At 58.2% G+C, this 20,648-nt stretch overlaps 1 protein-coding gene across 3 annotated transcripts in view; it reads right to left on the reverse strand.

Annotated features, from left to right (window-relative positions):
* Positions 1-10,741: 10,741 nt before the first annotated feature.
* The window catches only part of AMPD2 (adenosine monophosphate deaminase 2), a 10,346-nt gene continuing 439 nt past the window's right edge, over positions 10,742-20,648 (reverse strand). The window contains exons 1-17 of one of the 3 annotated variants that reach the window (XM_021713959.1): positions 16,874-17,035; positions 16,508-16,638; positions 16,139-16,207; positions 15,938-16,046; positions 15,485-15,671; positions 15,120-15,263; positions 14,922-15,009; positions 14,559-14,688; positions 14,271-14,465; positions 14,051-14,182; positions 13,735-13,898; positions 13,327-13,453; positions 13,071-13,234; positions 12,684-12,804; positions 12,265-12,438; positions 11,940-12,050; positions 10,742-11,813 (exon numbers count right to left, since the gene is read on the reverse strand). In XM_021713959.1, coding sequence (XP_021569634.1) covers positions 11,607-11,813; positions 11,940-12,050; positions 12,265-12,438; positions 12,684-12,804; positions 13,071-13,234; positions 13,327-13,453; positions 13,735-13,898; positions 14,051-14,182; positions 14,271-14,465; positions 14,559-14,688; positions 14,922-15,009; positions 15,120-15,263; positions 15,485-15,671; positions 15,938-16,046; positions 16,139-16,207; positions 16,508-16,638; positions 16,874-16,903 — 2,283 coding nt within the window. In that variant the 5' untranslated portion in view covers positions 16,904-17,035 and the 3' untranslated portion in view covers positions 10,742-11,606. Of the gene's footprint in view, positions 11,814-11,939; positions 12,051-12,264; positions 12,439-12,683; positions 12,805-13,070; positions 13,235-13,326; positions 13,454-13,734; positions 13,899-14,050; positions 14,183-14,270; positions 14,466-14,558; positions 14,689-14,921; positions 15,010-15,119; positions 15,264-15,484; positions 15,672-15,937; positions 16,293-16,507; positions 16,645-16,873; positions 17,036-20,648 lie in introns of those variants that run through there. The other 2 variants (XM_021713957.1, XM_021713958.1) reach the window with 2 other exon arrangements.

Here is a 20,648-nt window from a genome sequence, read left to right on the forward strand (position 1 = left end):
AGCGGCCACTGCACTCCAGTCTGGGCGACAGAGTGAGACTCCAACTCAAAAAAAAACACTGAGGTTGATTGGTTTTTTTTCCTCAGCTCTTATTTTTTAACATTAAGGTAAGATTTACATAACATAAAATGAACCATTTTAAGTGAGCAATTTAGTGACAATTAGGACATTCATAATGTTAGGGAACCACTGCCTCTGTCTAGTTTTAAAACATGTTTATCACCCCAAAAGATACCCCAAACCCATTAAGCAGTTGTCCCCACCATTCCCACTTGCCCCAGCCCGGAAGCCACCCATCTGTCTTATGTCTCTGTGGAATCACCTGTTCTGAATACTTCGTGTCAATGGAGTCCTACAACACGTGACCTATTGTGTTTGGCTCTCTCGCTTAGCGTGACATCTTCAAGATTCATCCACATCACAGCCTGGATCAGACCTTCATTCTTTTTTATGAATGATATTCCATCGCAGGAATGTAGCATATGCTGTGTATCTGTGGATGCACATTTGGGTGATTTTCACCTTTTGGATGTTGTAAATGGCACTGCAGTAAACATGTATTTGTTTTTAGTTCTCTTGGGAACATGCCTAAGAAGGGAATTGCTGTGTCATATGGTTATCTGGCCAGGCGCAGTGTCTCATGACTGTAATCCCAGAACTTTGGGAGGCTGAGGCGGGAGGATCGCTTGAACCCAGGAATTCAAGACTAGCCTGGGCAATATAGCGAGACCACGTCTCTATAAAAAATGAAAAAACAGCTAAGTGTGGTGTCTCATGCCTGTAGTCATAGCTATTGAAGAGGGCTGAGGTGGAAGGATAGGCTGATCCCAAGGGATTGAGGCTGCAGTAAGCTATGATCCTGCCACTGCACTCCAGCCTGGGCAACAGAGTGAGATCCGACTCAAAAAAAAAAAAAAAAAAAGGTAATTCTATGTCTAACATTTTGAGGAGCCGCCAGACTGTTTTTCGTGATGGTTGCACCATTTTACATTCCCACCAGCAATTATGAGAGCTCCAGTTTCTCTACATCCTCACCAACATTGTTATTTTCCATTTCAGTCTCACTGGAGTCACCCTGGTGGATATAAAGTTGTCCCAAGTCTCATATGGACAGGATGGGTGAGACTGAGAAGCCGCAGACTGTGTCTGGGAGAAGAAGAGTAGATCTCTGCAGGCCTGACCCTCCTCACTGTCCTGCCCTTCCCTCCAGCCCATGTCAGCCCCACCCCTGCCTCTGTGAGAGGCTGGCAAATCTTTTCTCTCCCCTGCCGCAGAGCGAGCACTGGGTCATCGTCCTTAGGGAAAATCTCCTCGGTCAAAGGGCTGCCATTTTGTTTCTATCTTAACACCAAGAACCTGACCTTGGAGTCCCAAGCGTCCTTCACGGGTTCTACCACTGTCCCGTACCCAGGATCAGCGGGGTGGTCACAGCTGACCACCCACAGGGAACAAAACACTGCACGGAGTGTCATGGGACAAGCCATGGCAGCACACTCCGCCCTTGCCTCTGAGAGAGGAAAGGAGACCCCCTCCAGGCTCCAGCTCAGGGAAGCACTGGTCCAAGGGTCAAGGGTGGTACCCTCCTCATCTACTGTGGCCTTTGGGACACCAGCCCCACACCAGAGGAGGAGAGGCAGATCCCAGAATGCCTCACCCCCACTCCTGCTGTCTGGCCAAGCCCACCCCGCCTTGGAGGCTTGCCCAAGTGCCCCAGACCCTGGGGGAGCTCCCTCCCTGCTTGCCCTCCCAGAGCCCCTCTGAGCCTCTGCCAGGGCTCTTAGCCAGGAGTTTTATCTCCTTGGCTAGGACTGGGGTGCCACCTGTATAGGAGGGTGACAAGCAGGCCTTCCTCAAAGCTCCGAGGGCTGCAGGGAATCCACTCAGGGGAGCTGACATGAACACCTGCAGAAATCATCTAAAAATCGAGAGGCATTCCAGACGAAGGGCAGGAAGAGCCCAGAAACCCAGTTAGGTTTTGCTGACGCAAGAGAGGATGTGGCCTCACCACATGTGGCCCACATAGCTAAAGGAAGAATGTGGTTGCGACATAACAAGGGTGGCAGGGGTCTGGAACACCACAGCCAAAGGCCAGGCCGGGCGTGTGGCTCCAGCCTCACCCAGGAGAGAAGCTGTCCTCTCCACTGGCCACAGGCAACTTTCCCCTCATGGGGGTCCTAGAGTAAGCCCCGACCACAGTTCTCACCGGGGGACTCACACATGAGCTGTGTCTAGCTGGGGGCGGGGTGGGGCCCAAGGATGCCCTCTGTATGAATTAGCGGGCATGGGTGCCCGGTGAGGGAGCCCCAGTCCATCCATCCCCAGAGCCGGGAGCCACCCGAGCTGTTCTCACGAGGTTCCGTCACCTTGTGGACAGGTTGGGAACTGCACAAGGCCTGCCAACCACGGGGCAAATGGGAGCCGACATCCAGCGTTCACCCTCCTCACCCAGGAACTGGCCCTAGCACGTCTGCGGCCACCCAGAAGAAGGAGCACCCTTCTTCCCCAGAAGATGCCAGCCATCCTTGAGCTTTCTGGGTACGTCTTCCCAGAGGGTTTGCCTTTTCTTAACTCACACAAAAGTGGCACAGCCCTGGCACCAGCCGTGGGTTTGGGCACAACCCAAGGGCTCCAGCAGCCCAGCAGGGCACCGGTGCACTGGGTCAGGATGGGGTGGGGGAGGGAGAGAGCCAAGCCCCACAGCAGGCTCCAGCTCCCAGGGCAGACCACTCTGGGGATACTTTAGCATGAATTCGTGCACTCCCATGGCCACCTGAGACACCCAGCGCTCTGTGCCACGGAGCCTTGTTCAAAGGATGCCATGGGGGTGACGCAGGGGTGACTGTGTCTTCCGTCGATTTACAAGCCCATGTCGGATTGCTCGAAACTTCAGACCGCTGGCACACCCTCCAAAAGCGGGCACAAGAGCCAGCGGCATCCATGAAAATGATGTTGCAGGCACCCAGGCTGGGCTGCCACCCATGTCAAGCAGGTCACACACTGCACGGGAGCCCCTGGGATGAGGGGCTGAAAGCCAGCCCGTGCTCAGTTCCCCAAGCTGTGCTCCCCCACACAAGGCTGTATCCACCGAGGAAGTCTAAACATGCACAAAGGCATTTTAGGGGCGGCTAGCATGGCCCAGCTCGGGGCCCTGTGGGTGCAGAGGACAAGAGGACACAGGGCTGACCATAACTGTTCAAAACTCGGTCCCTCCTCACTACTCCTCAAGCTACTTCTGGGTGACGTCTTTACAAATCCTGTGCTTGGGGTTTTGGGTCCTTCTCGTAGCTGGTAAGCAGCTCAGCAGCTCTGCCCACCTCTGCTGGAGCAGGGCCTCCGGATGCTGGGACGGGGTGCAGATCTGCCCATCAGCACCCCAAACACTGTCTTCTGGTCCACTGTGGCCTCTGCTAACACACCTGCCCACCCAGGGCCCCCAGAGGACACTCAGAGGTGCTTCTCCACCCTCTCTGCTCCTCCTTCCTCTCCCACCTGCCGGGCACCTGCTTCTCCCCAGCAAACACCTTTCCTCACTCCTGGCTCTGAGGAAAGAGCCGCAGCAGGCCAGGTACCTATGGCAGGAATCAGCCTCCTGGCCTGCTGGAGAGCAGGGAGGGGTAGATGGAGAGATGGAGACAGCGACGAAGCCGCCAGGGAGGCCAGAGGGCTACCCAGGAGCAGCCTTACCCATGCCAAGAGGCCAGAAACATTCCCCCAAAGGGAGTAGTTGATGGGCCACTGCATCTCAGAGAGGTCAGGGAGACCCACAGAGAAGCCTGGCCTTCGAAGGGAGGCTGGTGGGAATGGTCTGGGAGAAATGGCATCCAAGTGGTAGAAACCCAAGGTGGGGCCAAGGGGACAGTTTGCTGAGGAAGTAGAGGATAGGAAGGTGCAGACTACTTTATTAAAAAGTTCTTCTGCCCAGACACAGTGGCTCATGCCTGTAATCCCAGCACTTTGAGAAGCTGAGGCGGGAGGATCGCTTGAGCTCAGGAGTTTGAGACCAGCTTGGGCAAAATAGCAAGACCCCGTCTCTACAAAAGAATAAAAAAATTAGCCAGGTGGGGTGATGTGCCTATAGTCCCAGCTACCCGGGAGGCTGAGGCGGAAGGATTTCCTGAGCCCAGCAGGTCGAGGCCGTGGTAAGCCATGATGGTACCACTGCATTCCAGCCTGGGCAACAGAGTGAGACCCCCACTCAAAAAAATAAAAAATTTAAAAAATAAAAATGTATTCAGAGTGGGTAACACTGTCATGTATAGTGAAGTGGTCCTCTCCTAACAGAAAAAGGCCAGGCATGGTGGCTAACGCCTGTAATCCCAGCACCTTAGAAAGCCGAGGGGAGAGGACTGCCTGAGCCCAAGGGTTCAAGACCAGCCTGGACAACGTGGCGAGACCTAGTGTCTACAATTTTAAAAATGAGTCAAGTGTGATGGTACACACCTGTCGTTCCAGCTACTTGGAAGGCTGGGGCAGAAGGATCGCCTGAGCCCAGCAGGTCGAGGCTGTGGTGGCTGTGAGCATGCCACTGTACTCCAGCCTGGGCAACAGAATGAGACTTCAATTCAAAAAAAAAAAAAAAAAACAGAAAGAAAAAAAATACAGACTGTTAGACATGACAAGGCTTCTCACAGCAGTGATAACACAGACACAACTATTGTGGGTATTGCCCAGGTCCTTCTGCTACCCTGTGACAAAATCTGACAACCCTTCATCTCAGCATTATCTTGGCTGCATGTCACTGTGTCTCAGGCAACATGGAATTCAGATGCTCAGAGACCACTTCGTCTTGGAAGATTCTGAAGGGTGCCTGTCCTCTGGAGACAGGATACCAGCCGGTTCTGCTTGGAGTCTGGAGTCACATAGACCTGGGTGTGCCTGCTGAGTGACCAGGGCTGCCCACGTGGTTTCTTTGTGCATTAGGACGCCGACCTATGAAATATGGATAATCATAGTAGATAATACACCGTGCTTCTAAAAAGAAAACGTACTCAGGGGAAGGACTGAGAGAAATAGGAAGTTGGCTGCCAGGACTGGGAACAGAAAGGAAGGAGCAGGCGGAAGAGTGGGCTGAGATCAGGGTGGTGGGCCCAGCCTCCACAGCCCCCAGGAGGAGTCCTAGGGACTAAAGCTCCTCAGAAGGTGCTCAGGCTTGAGGAGGGAACAGAGAAAGGGTCATCTCAGAGGAGTTAAAGAGACATATGGAGCTGAACATGGTGGCTCACTCCTGTAACCCCAGCACTTTGGGAGGCCGAGATGGGAGGATTGCTTGAGGCCAGGAGTTCAAAACCAGCCTGGGTAGCATAGTGAGACCTCATGTCTACAAAAAAATTTTTTAATTAGCTAGCTGTGGTGGTGCATGCCTGTAGTCCCAGCTACTCCAGAAGCTGAGGCAGAAGGATCACCTGAGCCCAGGAGGTCTAGGCTGCAGTAAGCCAGGATTGTGTCCCTGTACTCCAGCCTGGGTGACAGAGTGAGACTCCAACTCAAAGCAAAAAAACAAAAAAAACAAAGAAGACCTGGGCACTTGCCTTCAAGAGTCTTAGTAGCCTCGTCAAGGCTCCTCCCTTGTCCCCCTTGTCCAGCTTCACTCTCACCTGGAGACATCCATCCTGCCAACCCCCACTCAGGCCTTTGTCCAGGCCTGACTTACAACTCCAAGTCCCAAAGGGAGCTCAAAGACAAGAGCACTGGGCTGGCAGTCCATTGCCAGGTCCTCACCCCACTCACCACCTCCCTGCCCCGTGACGAGGCCAAGTGTGGGCCCCGCTGACTTCCGTGTCGCTATCCATCACGTATGACTTCTGTTTATGTCCCGCCTTGTTCCCACAGGGTTTGAAGCTGCTGGGAGGAATAGCTACACTCGTATCCAAGTCATAAGGCTGTCGTAAGACTTAAATGTGGAAAATTACAAAGAGCAAAACAAACGTGATATTCTTACTATTTTCTCCTAAAAGGAATTAGTCTGACCTTCTCTGGCCCCTGGTGGTGTCTCTGATATAAGTCTGTCGTTGTCCATGTTCCCTGCACTTGAAATATATCCAGGATTTAATCTCGGCAATAAACCAATGCAGGTGGCCCCCAGTGTCCTCACTCTATAGGCTGGAGAGCTAAAGCTCAAAGTTCGTATAATTTGCTCAAGATCTTATGGCTCCTAAGTGGCAGTTGTACCATAAGACAGTGATTCTAACCCAGGGATCACAAACTCAGATCCTCCCTGGCAGTGCATGGACTGGACTGAAGACAACAGAGAGGAGTAGGGCTTGTGGCCCCCTCCGGGCACCGTGTCTTAGAGATGCTAAGGCGACCGGTGGGGAGTGGGCTGGCTTCTCAACCTTTGGACAGGCTGGGCCAGCCAATCACAACACTGTGGCCACTTCTGTCTTAACCACTGGTTTTAACTGCCTCCCCCACAAAAAGCTCCTCTCTGCTGCCACTGCCACCAGCCAGGTTCTTGTGCCTCACACCAGGGATGTGGCAGGACCCTGCCTCATGACTTTTCTGCCCCCAGACTCACCCATACTGGTTTATCTGCTTATCAGATCATCCCCTCCCTGAGCACTCCACTCCCACGGGGACCTCCTTCCAACAGATATGTACTCCAGGAACCGTGAGAGAGTCGGAGGAACAAAGACTTTGCAGCCAGACAGTTCTGGGTTCAAATCCCACCTCTGCCACTTATGAGCTGAGTCACCTTAGATGTGTTATGTAACCTCCTTGAAACTCATTTTCTCTTTTTAAGAGGAGGAGGGTGATGACACATCACGCCACCTAGAACAATAAGTGCATTCGCAGTTGTAAAGAGCTTAGCCCAATGCCGGGTATTCACTCACAGGTATTCACCCCACATGAACAGCAGACATACAAACACTCCTTGGTGGCTTCTTCCTTAGGGACTCAGGCTGGGACCAAGTTGGTAATCACTCCCTCTGCATTTGCTCTCCAAGCCTGGGAAGTCCAGGAGGAGGGCTGACTCACCTAGCTAATAAAAGGAACACTCAGGGCTAGGCGCGGTGGTTTATGTCTGTAATCCCAGCACTTTGTGGGGGGGGACCGAGGTGGAAGGATCACTTGAGGCCAGGAGTTCTAGACCAGCCTAGGCAACATAGCGAGATCTCACTTCTACAAAAAATGTTTAAAAAATTAGCCAGGCGTGGTGGCACATGCCTGTAGTTCCAGCTACTTGGGAGGCTGAGGCAGAAAATAGCCTGAGGCCAGGAGGTTGAGGCTGTGGTGACCATGATCGTGCCACTGCACTCCAGACTGGGAGATGGGGGAGGCCCTGCCTCAACAACAACAAAAAAGGAACTCAGGTTTAAACTCAGGTCAGTTTTTCATCAGCAAAATGGAGACAGAAACTCCTGCTATGTGTGGCCATTGCACAGACTCAGAGAAGACACCAGTGGCAGAAGGCTGAAAGCTAGACTGAAAGCTGAGCTGACTCCCACCCAGCCCATAGCAGGGCTGCAGAGCTGACTTTCTCTCAAGCCCTTCATAGACCCCGTGTCTGATTCTTGAAGGCCTCACCCTCACTGTGACAAACATGAGAACACACCCACATGGCCTGGTGTAGTGGCTCACACCTATAATCCCAATACTTTGAGAGGCCAAGGCAGGAAGATTGCTTGAGCCCAGGAGTTCAAGACCAGCCTGGACAACAAAGAGAGATCTCAATTCTACAAAAAATGTTTTTTTTAATTAGCCGGTCTTGGTGGTGTGTGCCTGTAGTCCCAGCTATTCGGGAAGCTGAGATGGAAGGATTACCTGTTCCCAGAAGCTCAAGGCTGTGGTGAGTTGTGATTATGCCACTGCACTCTAGCCTGGGAGACAGAGTGAGACTGACTCAAATAAAGAAAATGAGCTGGGCTCGGTGGCTCAGCCTGTAATCCCGCGCTTTGGGAGGCTGAGGTGAGTGGATTGCCTGAGCTGCGGGTTCGAGACCCGCCTGGGCAACTTGGTGAGACCTCGTCTCTACAACAAATCAAAAAATTAGCCGGGCGTGGTAGCACGCGCCTATAGTTCCAGCTACTTGGAAGGCTGAGGCAGAAGGATCGCCGGAGCCCAACAGAGGGAGGCTGCAGTGGCCGGGAGCGGCCACTGCACTCCAGTCTGGGCGACAGAGTGAGACTCCAACTCAAAAAAAAAAAAAGAAAAAGAAAATACACCCACATCCCTCACTAAATCTAACTCTGCTTTGCTTTAAAAGAGTTTTAATAAAGTTGTTTTTGAAAGTACTCGGCTATGAGTGTTTTAATTTACTATTGGCTATGATTTCTCTTTAATCATCCTGCATATTGTGGAACTCTTGCCAAAACCTCAACTTACAAATTGTTTTCAAATATGATGACATTTGTATTCGTATTAACTTAATATTAAAATCAACATGTTACTTCCTGAAGGCATTTTATTAAGTATTTGTCAATTTCAACTTTGCTGTTTTCATATTTTGCAGCCCCCAAAGTCATCCGTTCAGCTCTCCTCTGTTTCCTGGGATCCTTGAATGCCAGCCGTGCCCCAGACAAGACAGGCTTACTCACAAAGTCAGGGCACTCGGATGGTCCCTATCTCTAGACACAGAGACCACCCACCCCAGATTGTCCGGTGCAGCCTAACAAAGTCATTTGTCAAACATTGGGTTAAAAGTGATGTGATGCTTAAACTTTGTTGGAATTTGACATAAAAAAATTCACAAATGAGTCAATACTTTGCCAGGGTAAGTATTCTGATGTAGGGTTTAGGAATCAGGATTGGGATACGTCATGGCTCATTGCCTGCAATCTCAGCGCCGTGGGAGGTTGAAGTGGGAGGACTGCTTGAGCCCAGGTGTTTGAGACCAGCCTAGGCAACATCTCTACAAAAAAAAATTTTAAGTAGCCAGGTATGGTGACCCACGCTTATAGTCCCAGCTATTCTGGAAGCTGAGGGGGAAGGATCGCCTGAGCCCAGGTCGAGACTGTGGTGCACCGTGATCACGCCATTGTACTCCAGCCTAGACGACAGAGACCCTGACTCAAAAAAAGAAAAAGAAAAGTGAGTCTCCTTCATCCTTGAAAAGCACGGCTTCCTGGGCCTCTGAGGACTGGCGTGGGTGGAGGAGCCCTGGACATAGAGTTCCAGCCCAGGCGTGGCCACTGGCCACTTCCTCCCCAGCCTATCTCCTGAGCAGAAATCAGTCAGAATTGTGGGACCCCTGGGTCCTCATCCAACTGTAACATTCAATTCTGTGATACGTAAGTAGCTAGACAGAATTGGCAAGAGGCGCCTTCTGGAAGCAAAAAGCCCTGGGTTTCGGCCAGGAAGAGACCTGGCTAGCGGTCCTCAGGAGGACGAGGACGAGGAGAGCATCTGCCCGGGGCACCCGCTGAGGCGGCCCAGGCCAGATGCAGACAAGCTTGCCTGCCTGCTGAGAGGCAAGGCTGGGGGAGAGCAGTTGATAGGAAGGGAGGAGGAACCCCGGCCTCCCAGCCTTACGCTCCCACTGCTCCCTGGCCAGACCCTCGATTTCACGGGCACACGCTGTTCTAAGGCTAATGGGTTCTGAAGCTGCCAGCCAGGAAAGGCTCTTTCCTTCCCCACCCAACGGCGGCAGTGACAGACTTCCCTGCCGCCCTCTGGGTCCCTGCACACCCAGGGCACATCCCACTTTCTTTCTGTGCGTGGGTAACAGGCTCCAGCAACCTCTGTGCCAAGGTGTTCCAGCAACACTATGTTAAACATGGGACAGAAGCTGGCTGGGCGCAGTGGCTCATGCCTGTAATCCCAGCACCTTGGGAGGCCGAAGCAGGAGAATTGCTTGAGTCCAAAAGTTTCAGACCAGCCGACAAAAAAAATAAGCTGGGTGTGGCAGCACAGGCCTGTAGCCCCACGGCAGTGAGCCATGATCATGCCACTGCCCTCCAGCCTGGGTGACAGAGTGAGACCCTGACAAAAAACAAAAACATGGGACAGAAGCTGAGTTGGCTAAGGCCGGAGGCCACATGCACAGGCCTGCTCCAACCTTTTGCAACAGAATCTGCCTGGGAGGCTGCAGACGGCTGTGCCACCACCGTCCATTGAACTGAATCCCCAAGGGTGGGACCTGGAAAGGTTATTTCATTTTGTTTTATTTAGTTGCAGTCTCACTCTGTCACCCAGGCTGGAGTGCAGTGGCGCGCTCGCATCCACCGCAGTCTTGACCTGCTGGGCTCAGGCGATCCTTCCACCTCTGCTTTCCAAGTAGTTGGAACCACAGGCATGTGCCACCACACCTGGCTCATTTTTTGATGTATTGTAAAGACACAGGCTTGCCAAGGTACCCAGGCAGGTCTTGAACCCCTGGGCTTAGGCAATCCTCTTGCCTCTGCCTCCCAAAGTGCTGGGGTTACAGGTGTGAGCCACCACGCCCAGCCGAAAGGGCATTTTAAACAAGATCCCATTAGATACCGGCCTTTGGGCAGCCTAGGAGTACGAGCACCCACGTCCATCAGACTGTCCCCTAAGAGGTGAGGAGGAAGGGCAAGGTGGGACGGGATGCCATCCCCCAGATTGGCGTGACGGGGATGCGCCACACACCTGGAGCTCGGTGTCCCAAGGGAACAGGCTGGCTGAGGGTCCATCAGTGCCTCCTCTCCCCCATGGCTTCGTCAGTTTCCCCGCCCGAAACACACACATCACCCAAGCCCAGTCCCTCCACACAGAAGGTGCTGGCTCCCACCCATGACCACCCTGACCATGCTCTCCCTCTCCCAACAGAGACCCCACCTGCCTCATTACTTAAATAATCTTTATTTCTCATGCACTAGGAAAGGTGGGTCGTATGAAATAATTGCATTTCACAGCAAAGGCCTCGGTCCAGAACACAACACGGGGGCCAGCTAGGACCCAGATCCAGTCACAGCTCTGGGGGCCACCCTAGGATACCCCTCCCAGGGATGGTGGCAGATCCGGGATCCAGCAGCCGCAGCAGGGGCCCCAGACATGGCATGGGGCGCTGTCCTCCCCCACAGAGGCACAGAACGCCAACACCAAAGGAGCACGTGGGCTGCTAGCCAGTGACTCGGCAAAGACGGTGGTCCAGCACCCCAAGGCCAGAGTCTGCCCCTCAGGCTAGGCAGCCCAGGGATGTAGCCAAGCTCTCGGCCCAGTCTCATCCAGCACAGAGCTCCTGGGGCCGAAGACATTTGGCAATCCCGTGCCCACAGGCCCTACCTGGCTTTCCCACTGGCCACATAAACAAGACAGGGACCCAAGCTCCACCCCGGCCAAAGCGTCAACGTGCCCAGGCAGCACCCCAAAGGCTAGAGGGGCCAGCCCTCCACCACCATCCCAAGCCCCTGTGGACACCAGAGAAGCCCCCTGGTACAGCCAGGTTTCTGGGGACCCCAGGACAGGGCCACCGGCAGAGTTAGCCCTCAAAGCCTCAGCCATCAGGTGGCACCTGGCCAAGACAACGGTGAGGCAGATTCCTGGGCACTGCTTTCATGGGCCACCCAGGGACAGTGACATGGTCAGAGACATGCAAGACAGAGACAAGGAAGAAGGGAAACATGCAGAGACCACAACAGGGCAGGAGGGGTCTGAGGACAAAACGCAGTCACGGTGCTGAGATGTGGCGGGGCGGGCCGGGCCCACTAAGGCCCTGGGCTTGTGGCGACAGTCACCTCCTCCGGGATGGTCTCCAGCATCTCACTCTGGACGGCCTGCGTGATAAGCGCCAGCTCCTGGCAAAGGGTCTCATAGCGGTAGCCCACGCGGATGTCGGGCACGTTGGTACGGCGGATGTCGTTCCCCTCGGGGCCCTCCTTGGTGTAGTTGGGTCCCAGCCAGTGGCTCTTGACCTGCGGGGAGCGGGGGAAACTGGCAGGGCTACAGCCAGCTCTGAGGGGCCGTGCCCCACCCGAAACCAACCCAGGGTCCCAGGAGACGGGAGGTGTGACGCCGGGTCCCGGTGGCAGGCCCAGTACCTTGTGGGAGAAGCCACTCATGAGCACACTGTTGCGGGCCAGCTCGCACATGTCACAGGAGCTGAGCTTCCACACCTGGGTGGCGATGCTGTACTCCTCCATCAGCGGCTCCTGCAGGGGACAGGTTCCCTCAGACCCTGCTCACCAGGCCACCGCCCTTCCGGCCCCTCCTCCTGGTGGAGGGGGAAGGATGGGGTAGGGAGGGGTAGGGAGGGGTGGACTGGCTGCTTGGTCTGCTATCCTCTGCCAGCAGGGGGCAGCACCGACCCTCCAGACCCCTGTGCCCCAGGCCGCCCTGCCGTCCAGTGGCCTCCTGGGCTCTGACCTTGGTGAAGTGGAACTGCAGGGGATCGTCAGTGGACAGGGAGACCATGAGCCCGCGGGACAGGTACTCGGGCAGCGGGTTCCGGTGGTAGCTGAGGAAGAGGCTGTTGTTGCTGAGCGGAGACATGGCGATGCCGATCTGGGCCAGGTAATACAGATACTGCAGGACTGGGGCCTGGACGGGCGGCAGGGAAGGGGCCTGTCAGGCAGCCTCGAGGCTGGGGAGGGCGTGCCGGGGCTGGGGGGTCGTGGCCAGGGAGAGGAGCCCAGGCTGGGCCTGACGTGCACAGGGCGAGCGGCAGCCAGAGCCAAGTCTGGAGGCAGGGGTGGGGAAGACTAGTGGGGGGCTGGGAGGGAGGAGGATCAGCTGCTGAAGGGTCCAAAGGGCCCGGGGGCGGGGCTGGGGGCGCAGACCCTGACCTTGCGCAGAAGCAGCCCATGGGAGATGTTCTCAGCCAGCATAAAGGCTGACACCAGGTGGTGGATGGGCCCGGCCTCCCCGCAGTGTGGCCTCAGCACAAACGTGTGGAAGCCCCTCTCCCTGGGGGGCATGAAGACAGGGTCAGCTCCTGAGCCGGGAGCGCCCGACCCCCCACCCCAGCACACGCATGCCCGCCAGCCGGTGACCGGGCGGGGCCGGGGAGGGGGCAAGGCGAGATGCCTGGCTGTGAGGGGTGAGGGCTGGAACCCCAAGGCTGGAGGAGAAGCCCATCTGGTCTAACATCGGGGCGGCAGGTGGGTCGGGACTCTGGTGGCACCAGCCCAGGGTGCCCAGAGTGAGGTCTGCTAGGTGAGGGCGCTACACACCTGCGCAGGTGGTTCAGCGTGGCCATGTTGGCGAAGGTATAGTACAGGTAGTAGGCATAGGGCGGGTTGTCCTCCTCCAACCATGCCTCAGGCAGCGGGCTCTCCAGGTTGAAGACGTGGTTCTCGGGCTTGGACTCATCGTCCACACTGTCAAAACCATCCACCTGCCACAGGACCCCGTGTCAGGCCCGGAACCACCGCGGGGGCCCAGGACCCCGGCCGTTCTCCCCATTCCAGCCCTGCACTGCCTGCTCACGTGCTCCAGGAAGAGGTGCAGCTCTGGGTGGCTGGCAGGGTGCACGGTGGCCTCGAACAGTGGTAGGAAGATGTTCTCCAGCATCTCCTGGAAGTTGGCCAGCTGGCCCTTGGTGCGGTACACATCACTGCAGGCAAGGTGGAACACACAGGCGTGTGCGGGTCAGGGCTGGTGGGGATCACAGCTTAGCCCAAGGGCACAGATACACGCTGTCAACACACTGGGATCCTGAGGACGCCAGCTGGGCTAGGCTGCACAGAGCACAGGTGGGACAGGGAGGCGACCCCTTGCACTCGGAGGGCTCGGCAAGGACAGTAAAGGATGTTCAGACATCCCAGGAGGGGAGGAGGCAGGTCCTGAGCCCTGGAACGTGGCCCCCGTGTCCCCACCCGCTCCAGGGACACTCACAAGAGGCGGGGCACCTGCACGAGCCAGCGCACGTTGGGAGAGTGCACGCGGTGCGTGACGGCCCAGCGTGCCAGCTTGTCCCATTCATCCCGCGAGCGCCCGTAGATGGAAAGCCGCAGCTCCGCGTTCTGATATTTGCTCTCCTCCAGGTCCGACATCACCTCCTGGACACACGGGAGACAGCTGTGTTGCACCCGTCACGTGTGCTCAGACAGACCCCCCCCGCAGCCTCTTACGTGCCCTGCCTGCATGTCACCCCACCCAAGCGCCCCAGATACCCAGGCTCGAGGCTCAGCAGGGAAGGCTGCCACCTCACCTTGATGATGTGAGCAAAGTATTTCCCAGAAACTCTGTTATCGGTCTTGATGAAGATTTCTCGGAGGACAGACTCCCCAATGGGGTTGTATTTGGCATTGAACTTATCAAAGCGATGGAAGGTGTTCCTGTCCTGGGGGAGAGACGGGCAGGCCCGGGTCACCCCCGGCTCCCGGGCCCCGCTCTGACCCCACCCCACACCCCACGCCGCGGGGCCGGACCGCGTGCACGTCGAGCGTGTCCACGCTCAGGTCGTAGGCCGTGAGGTTCATGCTCTCGAAGACCTCCCGCAGCGTCTGCTCCCGGCCCTCCTCCACGTGCACGATCTCGTCCAGGTGCCGCTTCATGGCCCGCTTAATGAAGCGCAGCAAGTGCTTCTGGTTCATGCAGGACGAGGCGTGGATGTGTGTGTCCACCTGGGGAGGATCGGCACACTGCTGGTCTGGAGTCCGGGAGGCTCCAGGCTGGGCAGAGGCAGCGTGTCAGCGCCGCGGGAGAGCAGAGCCCACCTTGCGGATGTTGTAGAAGTCCCGGTGCGGCACCTTCTTCTGGGCGGCCAGCTCCTTCATCTCGTTCAGCAGCACGTGCATCTGGAACTTGGAGCTCAGGTACTGCAGCCGCCGGTAGCAGAACGACTTTCTGGGCATGAGGGGAACGTGGCAGGAACTCAGATCCTGAAGGGAAGCCCCTGGGGAGGGCCCGGGTGGCAGAGCGGAGGGCGGAGGCTGCCCACAGGGCAGCAGACCGAGGGGAAGTCTAGGGCTCGCCGACTACGGAGGGCAAGGCACCAGGAGACAGGTGTCTGGGACAGAGCTGGGTTGGAGCATCCGGGCCGAGAGGCGAGCTGAGTGTCTGGGACGGAGGGGACTCACATGGGGCCGTTGATAATCAGGGCCATCAGCACATTGACGTCAGCCACAAACTCCTGCAGGTCGGGGTAGGGTAGGTCCACCTCTGAGCTGGCGTTGGGGGGAGCTGGGGTGAGGGGAGCGAGCCAGACCTTTGGCCCCTCCCAAGAAAACACAGCCTCCTGCACTGTGTCCCCCCCCGGCACACATCACACCCCACTTACCCCTCGTCCGGGTCCCTGCGGACAAAGACGTGCACCACACCCTGCACCATGCGCAGACCCAAGCCTAGGTCCCCAGGCATGGTGCTCGGCTCACAGTGCTCATAGGGGTGCTGCTCCAGCGCTGGGGGGTGCACTGGGGCATCTGCAGGTGTGAGGAGGATAGAGTCAGGGCCAGGGCTCTTCCAGGCCACCCGCTGCCCAGTTCGAGGCCCCGCAGAGGCAGTTCCTGCCCAGACCTCCACCCATCCCATCCCCAGGCACTGAAAGGCTGAGTCAGGGAGTGGAGAGAGGCAAGCAGGTAGGCAGGAGGGAGATGGCCAGGAGCCCAGGGTACTTGGGGTGGAGCAGGGATGGGGCTCCCACCAGCAGACAAGGGGGTGTCGGGGCCCTGCTCGTAGGTCCGTGTCTCCAGAGGCTTCTCGGCCAGCTGCTGCAGGTAGCGGCGGGTAGTGGGACAGAAGCTTTGCAGCGACAGGGCCATGTACTTCTCCCGGATGAAGAGGGCCCGCACCACGCTCTTGGCTGCATCCAGCAGGTCTGTGAACGGCACCTGGAGACGAGGATGTAGGGTCACTCCCCGGGCTCTGGCTCACACTCAGGCTCACTCTTGCCCCCTCCCTGATGCCTTACCCTGGACCCCAAACTACTCCCACCTCCCGCAGGGCCGAGCCCAGGACCTCTCACACCACCCGGGTCCCCGGACATCAAGTCACTTCCAGTCAGGCCCTCCGTCCCTCTGGGTGTTGGAAAAAGAAACTCTGGACGAGCCTGCAGGCCACCAGGTGACAGAGACCCGAGGCCCCGCCCCAGACTCACCCCACATTTCTCCTCCCCAGAGATGGTGACCCGCTGAAACTCCCGCTCCAGCACATCACGCTCCCGCAGGCCCCGGTCACCCTGGCCCTCGCCCTGCTCCTTGTAAAGCCTGCGGGGGGGGGAAGGGCCCGAGGGAGGGTGTTGGAGCCCGCAGCGGGACAGGCCCCAGCCCGGCACCCCCCGGCCCTCCACCCTCCTCACTGTAGGTCTGAGTCGCTGTCTGTCTTCAGGAAATCTTGCTTGGCCCGAAGCAGGATGTCGGGCTCCAGCCTAGAGGGGAGAGGGTGAGAGGTCAGCCGGGCATGAGGGCTGGCCCCTGCTCCCAGGCCCCGGCACGGTGCTAGAGGCTGTGTACTCTGATCCAACCAGCAGAGCTACTTTGGCCGGCTTTAGAGAGGAGAAGCCAAGCAACATGCTCCAGGCCACGTGGGCAGCTGGAAGCAGACCCCAAAGGGTGGTCTCCGAAAGGGTCGGGATGGAGACGCAGGGGCGCGGGGTGGACTACGGGCACTCGGGAGAGGGAGCCCCAGCCCACTCCCCCTCCCCCGGGAGGGCTGGGGCCACCCTCACTTGACATCCTGGCTGATCTGTCGCTCCAGGCGCTGGCGCCGCTCCTCCAGCTGCTCGATGGGGCTGTCCTCGGGGAACTCATAGGGGGCGCTGCGGAGCTCACTCTCGGCCAGCGAGCGACTGAACAGCTCCTGGCAGGAGGGAGGAGGGAGGGTCAGGGCCGCCCAGCCGCAGCGCTAGCCCTTGGGCGGCTCCTGCAGAGTCTGGGGGCGTGGGGGGGCAGCAGGACCTGCGGGTGCCTGGGGGAGGCTGAGGATCGGGAGACAGCCAAGCGTGAGGTGAGGTGAGGGACAGCTGGGTGCAGGGGCGTGGGGAGCAGAGGCAGGGCTGGAGATGGGGGTGAGGGCGCGGGCGGCGCCAGGATACCTCGGCGATCTCCTTGCATTTGCCATCCATAGACGTGCGCAGGTCGAGCGGGAAGTGCTTGAGGCAGGGGGCGGGGCCCGGCAGGGAGCGGGCAGACTGCAGCGGAGGGGCCCCCAGACCACCCCGAGCCTCTGCAGAGACAGTGATGCCAGGGTCAAAAGGTGGAGGGGCAGCCCCCGGAAGCCCTGGGTCCTGCCCGCCCCAGGCTAGGGCCTGGATGGGGGCAGTCCCTCCTCAGAGGTCGAGGAGTGAGCCTGTGTGTGCGGCCCCCAAAGGCCCTCACCTGCTCTAGGCTCGGGGGTGGGGATCCCGAGTCTGCCCCTAGAATGAGTGGTTCATTTACTGCATGAGTAAGAACCTGAACCTGGCCCCAGCACAGGACCAGGGCCCGCCCCCTCAGGCCGTGAGAACCTCCATGTGACTGCCTCCCAGAGGCAGGCACATGTGTGTACATGTGCACACACCAGCACATACATGCAGACACCCACAGAGACATACACATGCACACAGACACACGCCAGGGCCTCACTAAGGACCAGGCAGCCACACCAGGGAGCCCCCGCCCGCAGCTCCCAGTGCAGGCCACCCAGAACCAGACCTGCTCCTGGACGGGCAGATCCTCCACTCAGAGGAACAGGGACTAGGCCCGACCACCTAGAACTAACTAAGCACAGGGGAAACCTCGGCTGTCACTCAGCTCTGACCTGGGTCCAGCCCTCCAGGGAAGAGGAGAAGCATGTGGAGGGCCTGGTGGGTTGAGGAGCCCTACCTCCTCCCTGGAGGCCTGCCCTCTCCCCCGGGACCCCAGGGCTGCCAAGATGGGGCCTGGCCCCAGCCTGTCCCTCCCACTGCTGGCGGCCCCTCCAAAGGCAGCTGCCACAAACAGTCTGCTCCACTCAGAGGCCCAGGATCTGGACCAGAGGCCCCACAGAGGGCCCTGGGGAAAGGGCATTAGAGGCCAGGGGTCTCTCTCCATCAAGGACAGAACCCCTCGACTGGGGTGCCAGGAGGCTGACACTGAAGGCCTTGAAGCTGCTAGTCTACAGGGGCTGCCTGAGCCCCCAGCCCACCCGGAAGGACCCTCCCTGGGATCAGCAGCCAAAATTCCAACAGGAAGCTCTCCACACCCAACTTGGCACTCCCAGCCAGCTGTGGGGGCCACTCCCCTCCAGTACCCCTCTTTCCCTCTACCCTGGCTTAGGGAAGGATTAGAGGCTCTGTCCAGGTAGCCTGCCTTAAAGTCTCTGCGCCTATGTCCCGACACTCCAGGTCTAGTCCCAAGGCCGGACGAAGGGAAGAGGGAGGTGCCTGCCCCAGATCCAGGACCCAGCCCCCCACTCCTGGCCCAGACCCTACCTGCAGGGCTCGGGCAGCTCTGACCAGCAGCCCTGTGCCCCTTGCCCGCCTGTTTGCCGAGTGAAGCTGCAGCCAGTCCCTCAGGGGCCGGCACGGGCTGTACCAAATGCAACTGCCAGCGGGGGAGACCCTGGGATGGATGTGAGGGGGGGTTTACTGGGTGGGGGCTGCTGGGGCAGTTAGAGGGAGCTCAGAAATCAAGGGAAGGAGCATCAGAGTTGGGAGACAAGACGGACTCCAGAACCGAACATGGCCTTTACCTCTACGGGGCCAGGGAGGGCCAGCCAAATGCGGGGCTCCCGAGGGGGGACGTGGGTAGGCTGGTGGGGGCAGGGCATGCCAGCAGGGAGGGGCCGAGCCTCCTTCAAGTTCGCTGCCCTAGGGGACGGTAAGTGCGCAGGGTATTGCTGGCCAAAGGGTGAGAGGGGAGAAAAAGGAGGGGGAGGAGCCCCCTCCCCAGTCTCCATACCCAAGAGCCCAGGCCGGCTTCCTCTGCCCAGTGGCCTTGTTGCTTACCAGTGTCCACGGGTCCCTCGGAAGAGCCAGGGCCTTTGTGGGGAGAGGAGCTGGCTGGCGGCTGGGGACTAGCCCAGTCCTGGGAGGGGTCAGTCACTGAGGCCTCCCCGCTGCCCAGCTAGCTGCTCAGGGGGCTGACTCACAGCCCCCTGGACCTCCAGCCCCTACTCCAAGCCTGTGATCAAGGTCAGGACCAGCTGTCCGGGAGAGGTCTGGGAGCAAGGGAACTCGAATGTGGAGGTCTCGGGTCTGAGTCTATCCCTGCTCACTGGCAAGTCTCTACCCACCCCTGGGAGGCCTTGAGGCCTCGTCTATAAACGGGTGATAAGTGGCCCTGTCCTGCGTAGCCGCAGCCGCACAAGGCTCACAGAGATAAGGGTTCCACGGTATCCTGTAAACCCAGGCTCTGCCGAGGCGAGGGGCTGCAGTCAGGGACTCCTGGGACCCCCAAAACACTCCCACGGTAGCCCCACTCTCTGAGGGGATGGAGGTTCCCTGGGCCCTGCATAGGGCCAAGGCCAGTGACAGTAAAGGGGAGGGAAGAGAACTTGGCAGGGACACAGAGAGGGTAACACTGTCTCTTATGTGGAAAAGGACAGAAGAGGAAAATAGGGTGCCCATCTCACCCCAGACTGTAAGATCTCTGCTTGCCCACGAACCCTGATCCTACATACCTCACATACCCCCACATATGGCCCCCGACTCTCTCTAGCTCCATCACAGGAGGCGGCCATAGACCTCCATGGCCGATTCATACTAGATCAATAGGAGTTGAGTCCAAGACCCAAATCTCATCCTCCCCTTCCCCCACCATCAGGGTGGTCAGGGCCTCCACAGCAGTGGCTTCCAGCAGCCAGCGCCATCCCCCAGCTCCAAGGCCACAACACAGGCTGCCGCAGGTTCACCGGAGGTGACACACTGACCATAACCTCCGTGCTCTCTGAGGCCAGGTCTGGAAGCCTCAGCTGCCTGCTGATCCCTTCTCTGGGGCTGTGCTGGCTGTTCCCGCCACACCACCGCATACACACACCCACACTCACACAAGGGGCATCCACCAAAAGCCAGAGGTGGCTACTCCACAGCCACTCCCACCAGTTCTAAGATTCCTACCAACCCATCTCCCCCTTGTCCAGCAGCCCTCTCACTCACTGCCAGGACTGCCCAGAAGTCAGGGAGAGGTCCAGGGCTTAGACCCACAAGTGTCAGATGCTCTGACCATCTGACCACTGAAGGCTCTCTGGTTCAGCGACAGGGCAACTGGTACACACCTAGCTCGGAACGAATAGGGCCTTAACCAGGGCTAGGGAGGGCAGACCCAGGGGACACACAGACCTGAGCTCGGAGAATACCCTCAGGACGGTACAGACCTTGCACCAGGCATCTTCAATGGCACAAGAAAACACAGGAGGAGGATGCTCAGGCTTTAGGTACAGACAGCTGCAAGGGGGCTGGGGGTCAGCATGACCTGGTCATGGCGGAGGTGGGGCCTTCCTGAGCCACAGGCTTGAGGGTAGCAGGCGACAAGCACAGGCCTGTGCAGCCAAGCCCTCTCTGAGACGGGCACTGCCGCACCATGCTGTCTGCTCCAAATGGTGCAGACATCCTACCAGAGAGGGAGTCGAACTGAGGGTGCAGGAGCACACTGGGCCTCAGCCCGCACTGGCCTGCCCAAGGACACCCCATCCTCCCAAGGAGGCGCCTAACACAGATCAGGAATGGGTAAACAGCAAATGACAGATGCCGGCCAGCCCCCAGCTGTGGGACCCCGGCCAGCAGCGGGTGTGCCCAGATGTTAGGCCCCTGCAAGGGGGATCTGGACCTGGCATCCTGGAAAGAGGAAACAGCCCCAGCAGCACAGTCTGAGCCCGCCTGGTAAAGGCACGGGCGCCAGTCAGGGTGACCA

Source organism: Carlito syrichta, unplaced genomic scaffold, assembly GCF_000164805.1.
Source record: "Carlito syrichta isolate Samal-C Ts95f unplaced genomic scaffold, Tarsius_syrichta-2.0.1 Scaffold305096, whole genome shotgun sequence".
NCBI lineage: Eukaryota > Metazoa > Chordata > Mammalia > Primates > Tarsiidae > Carlito > Carlito syrichta.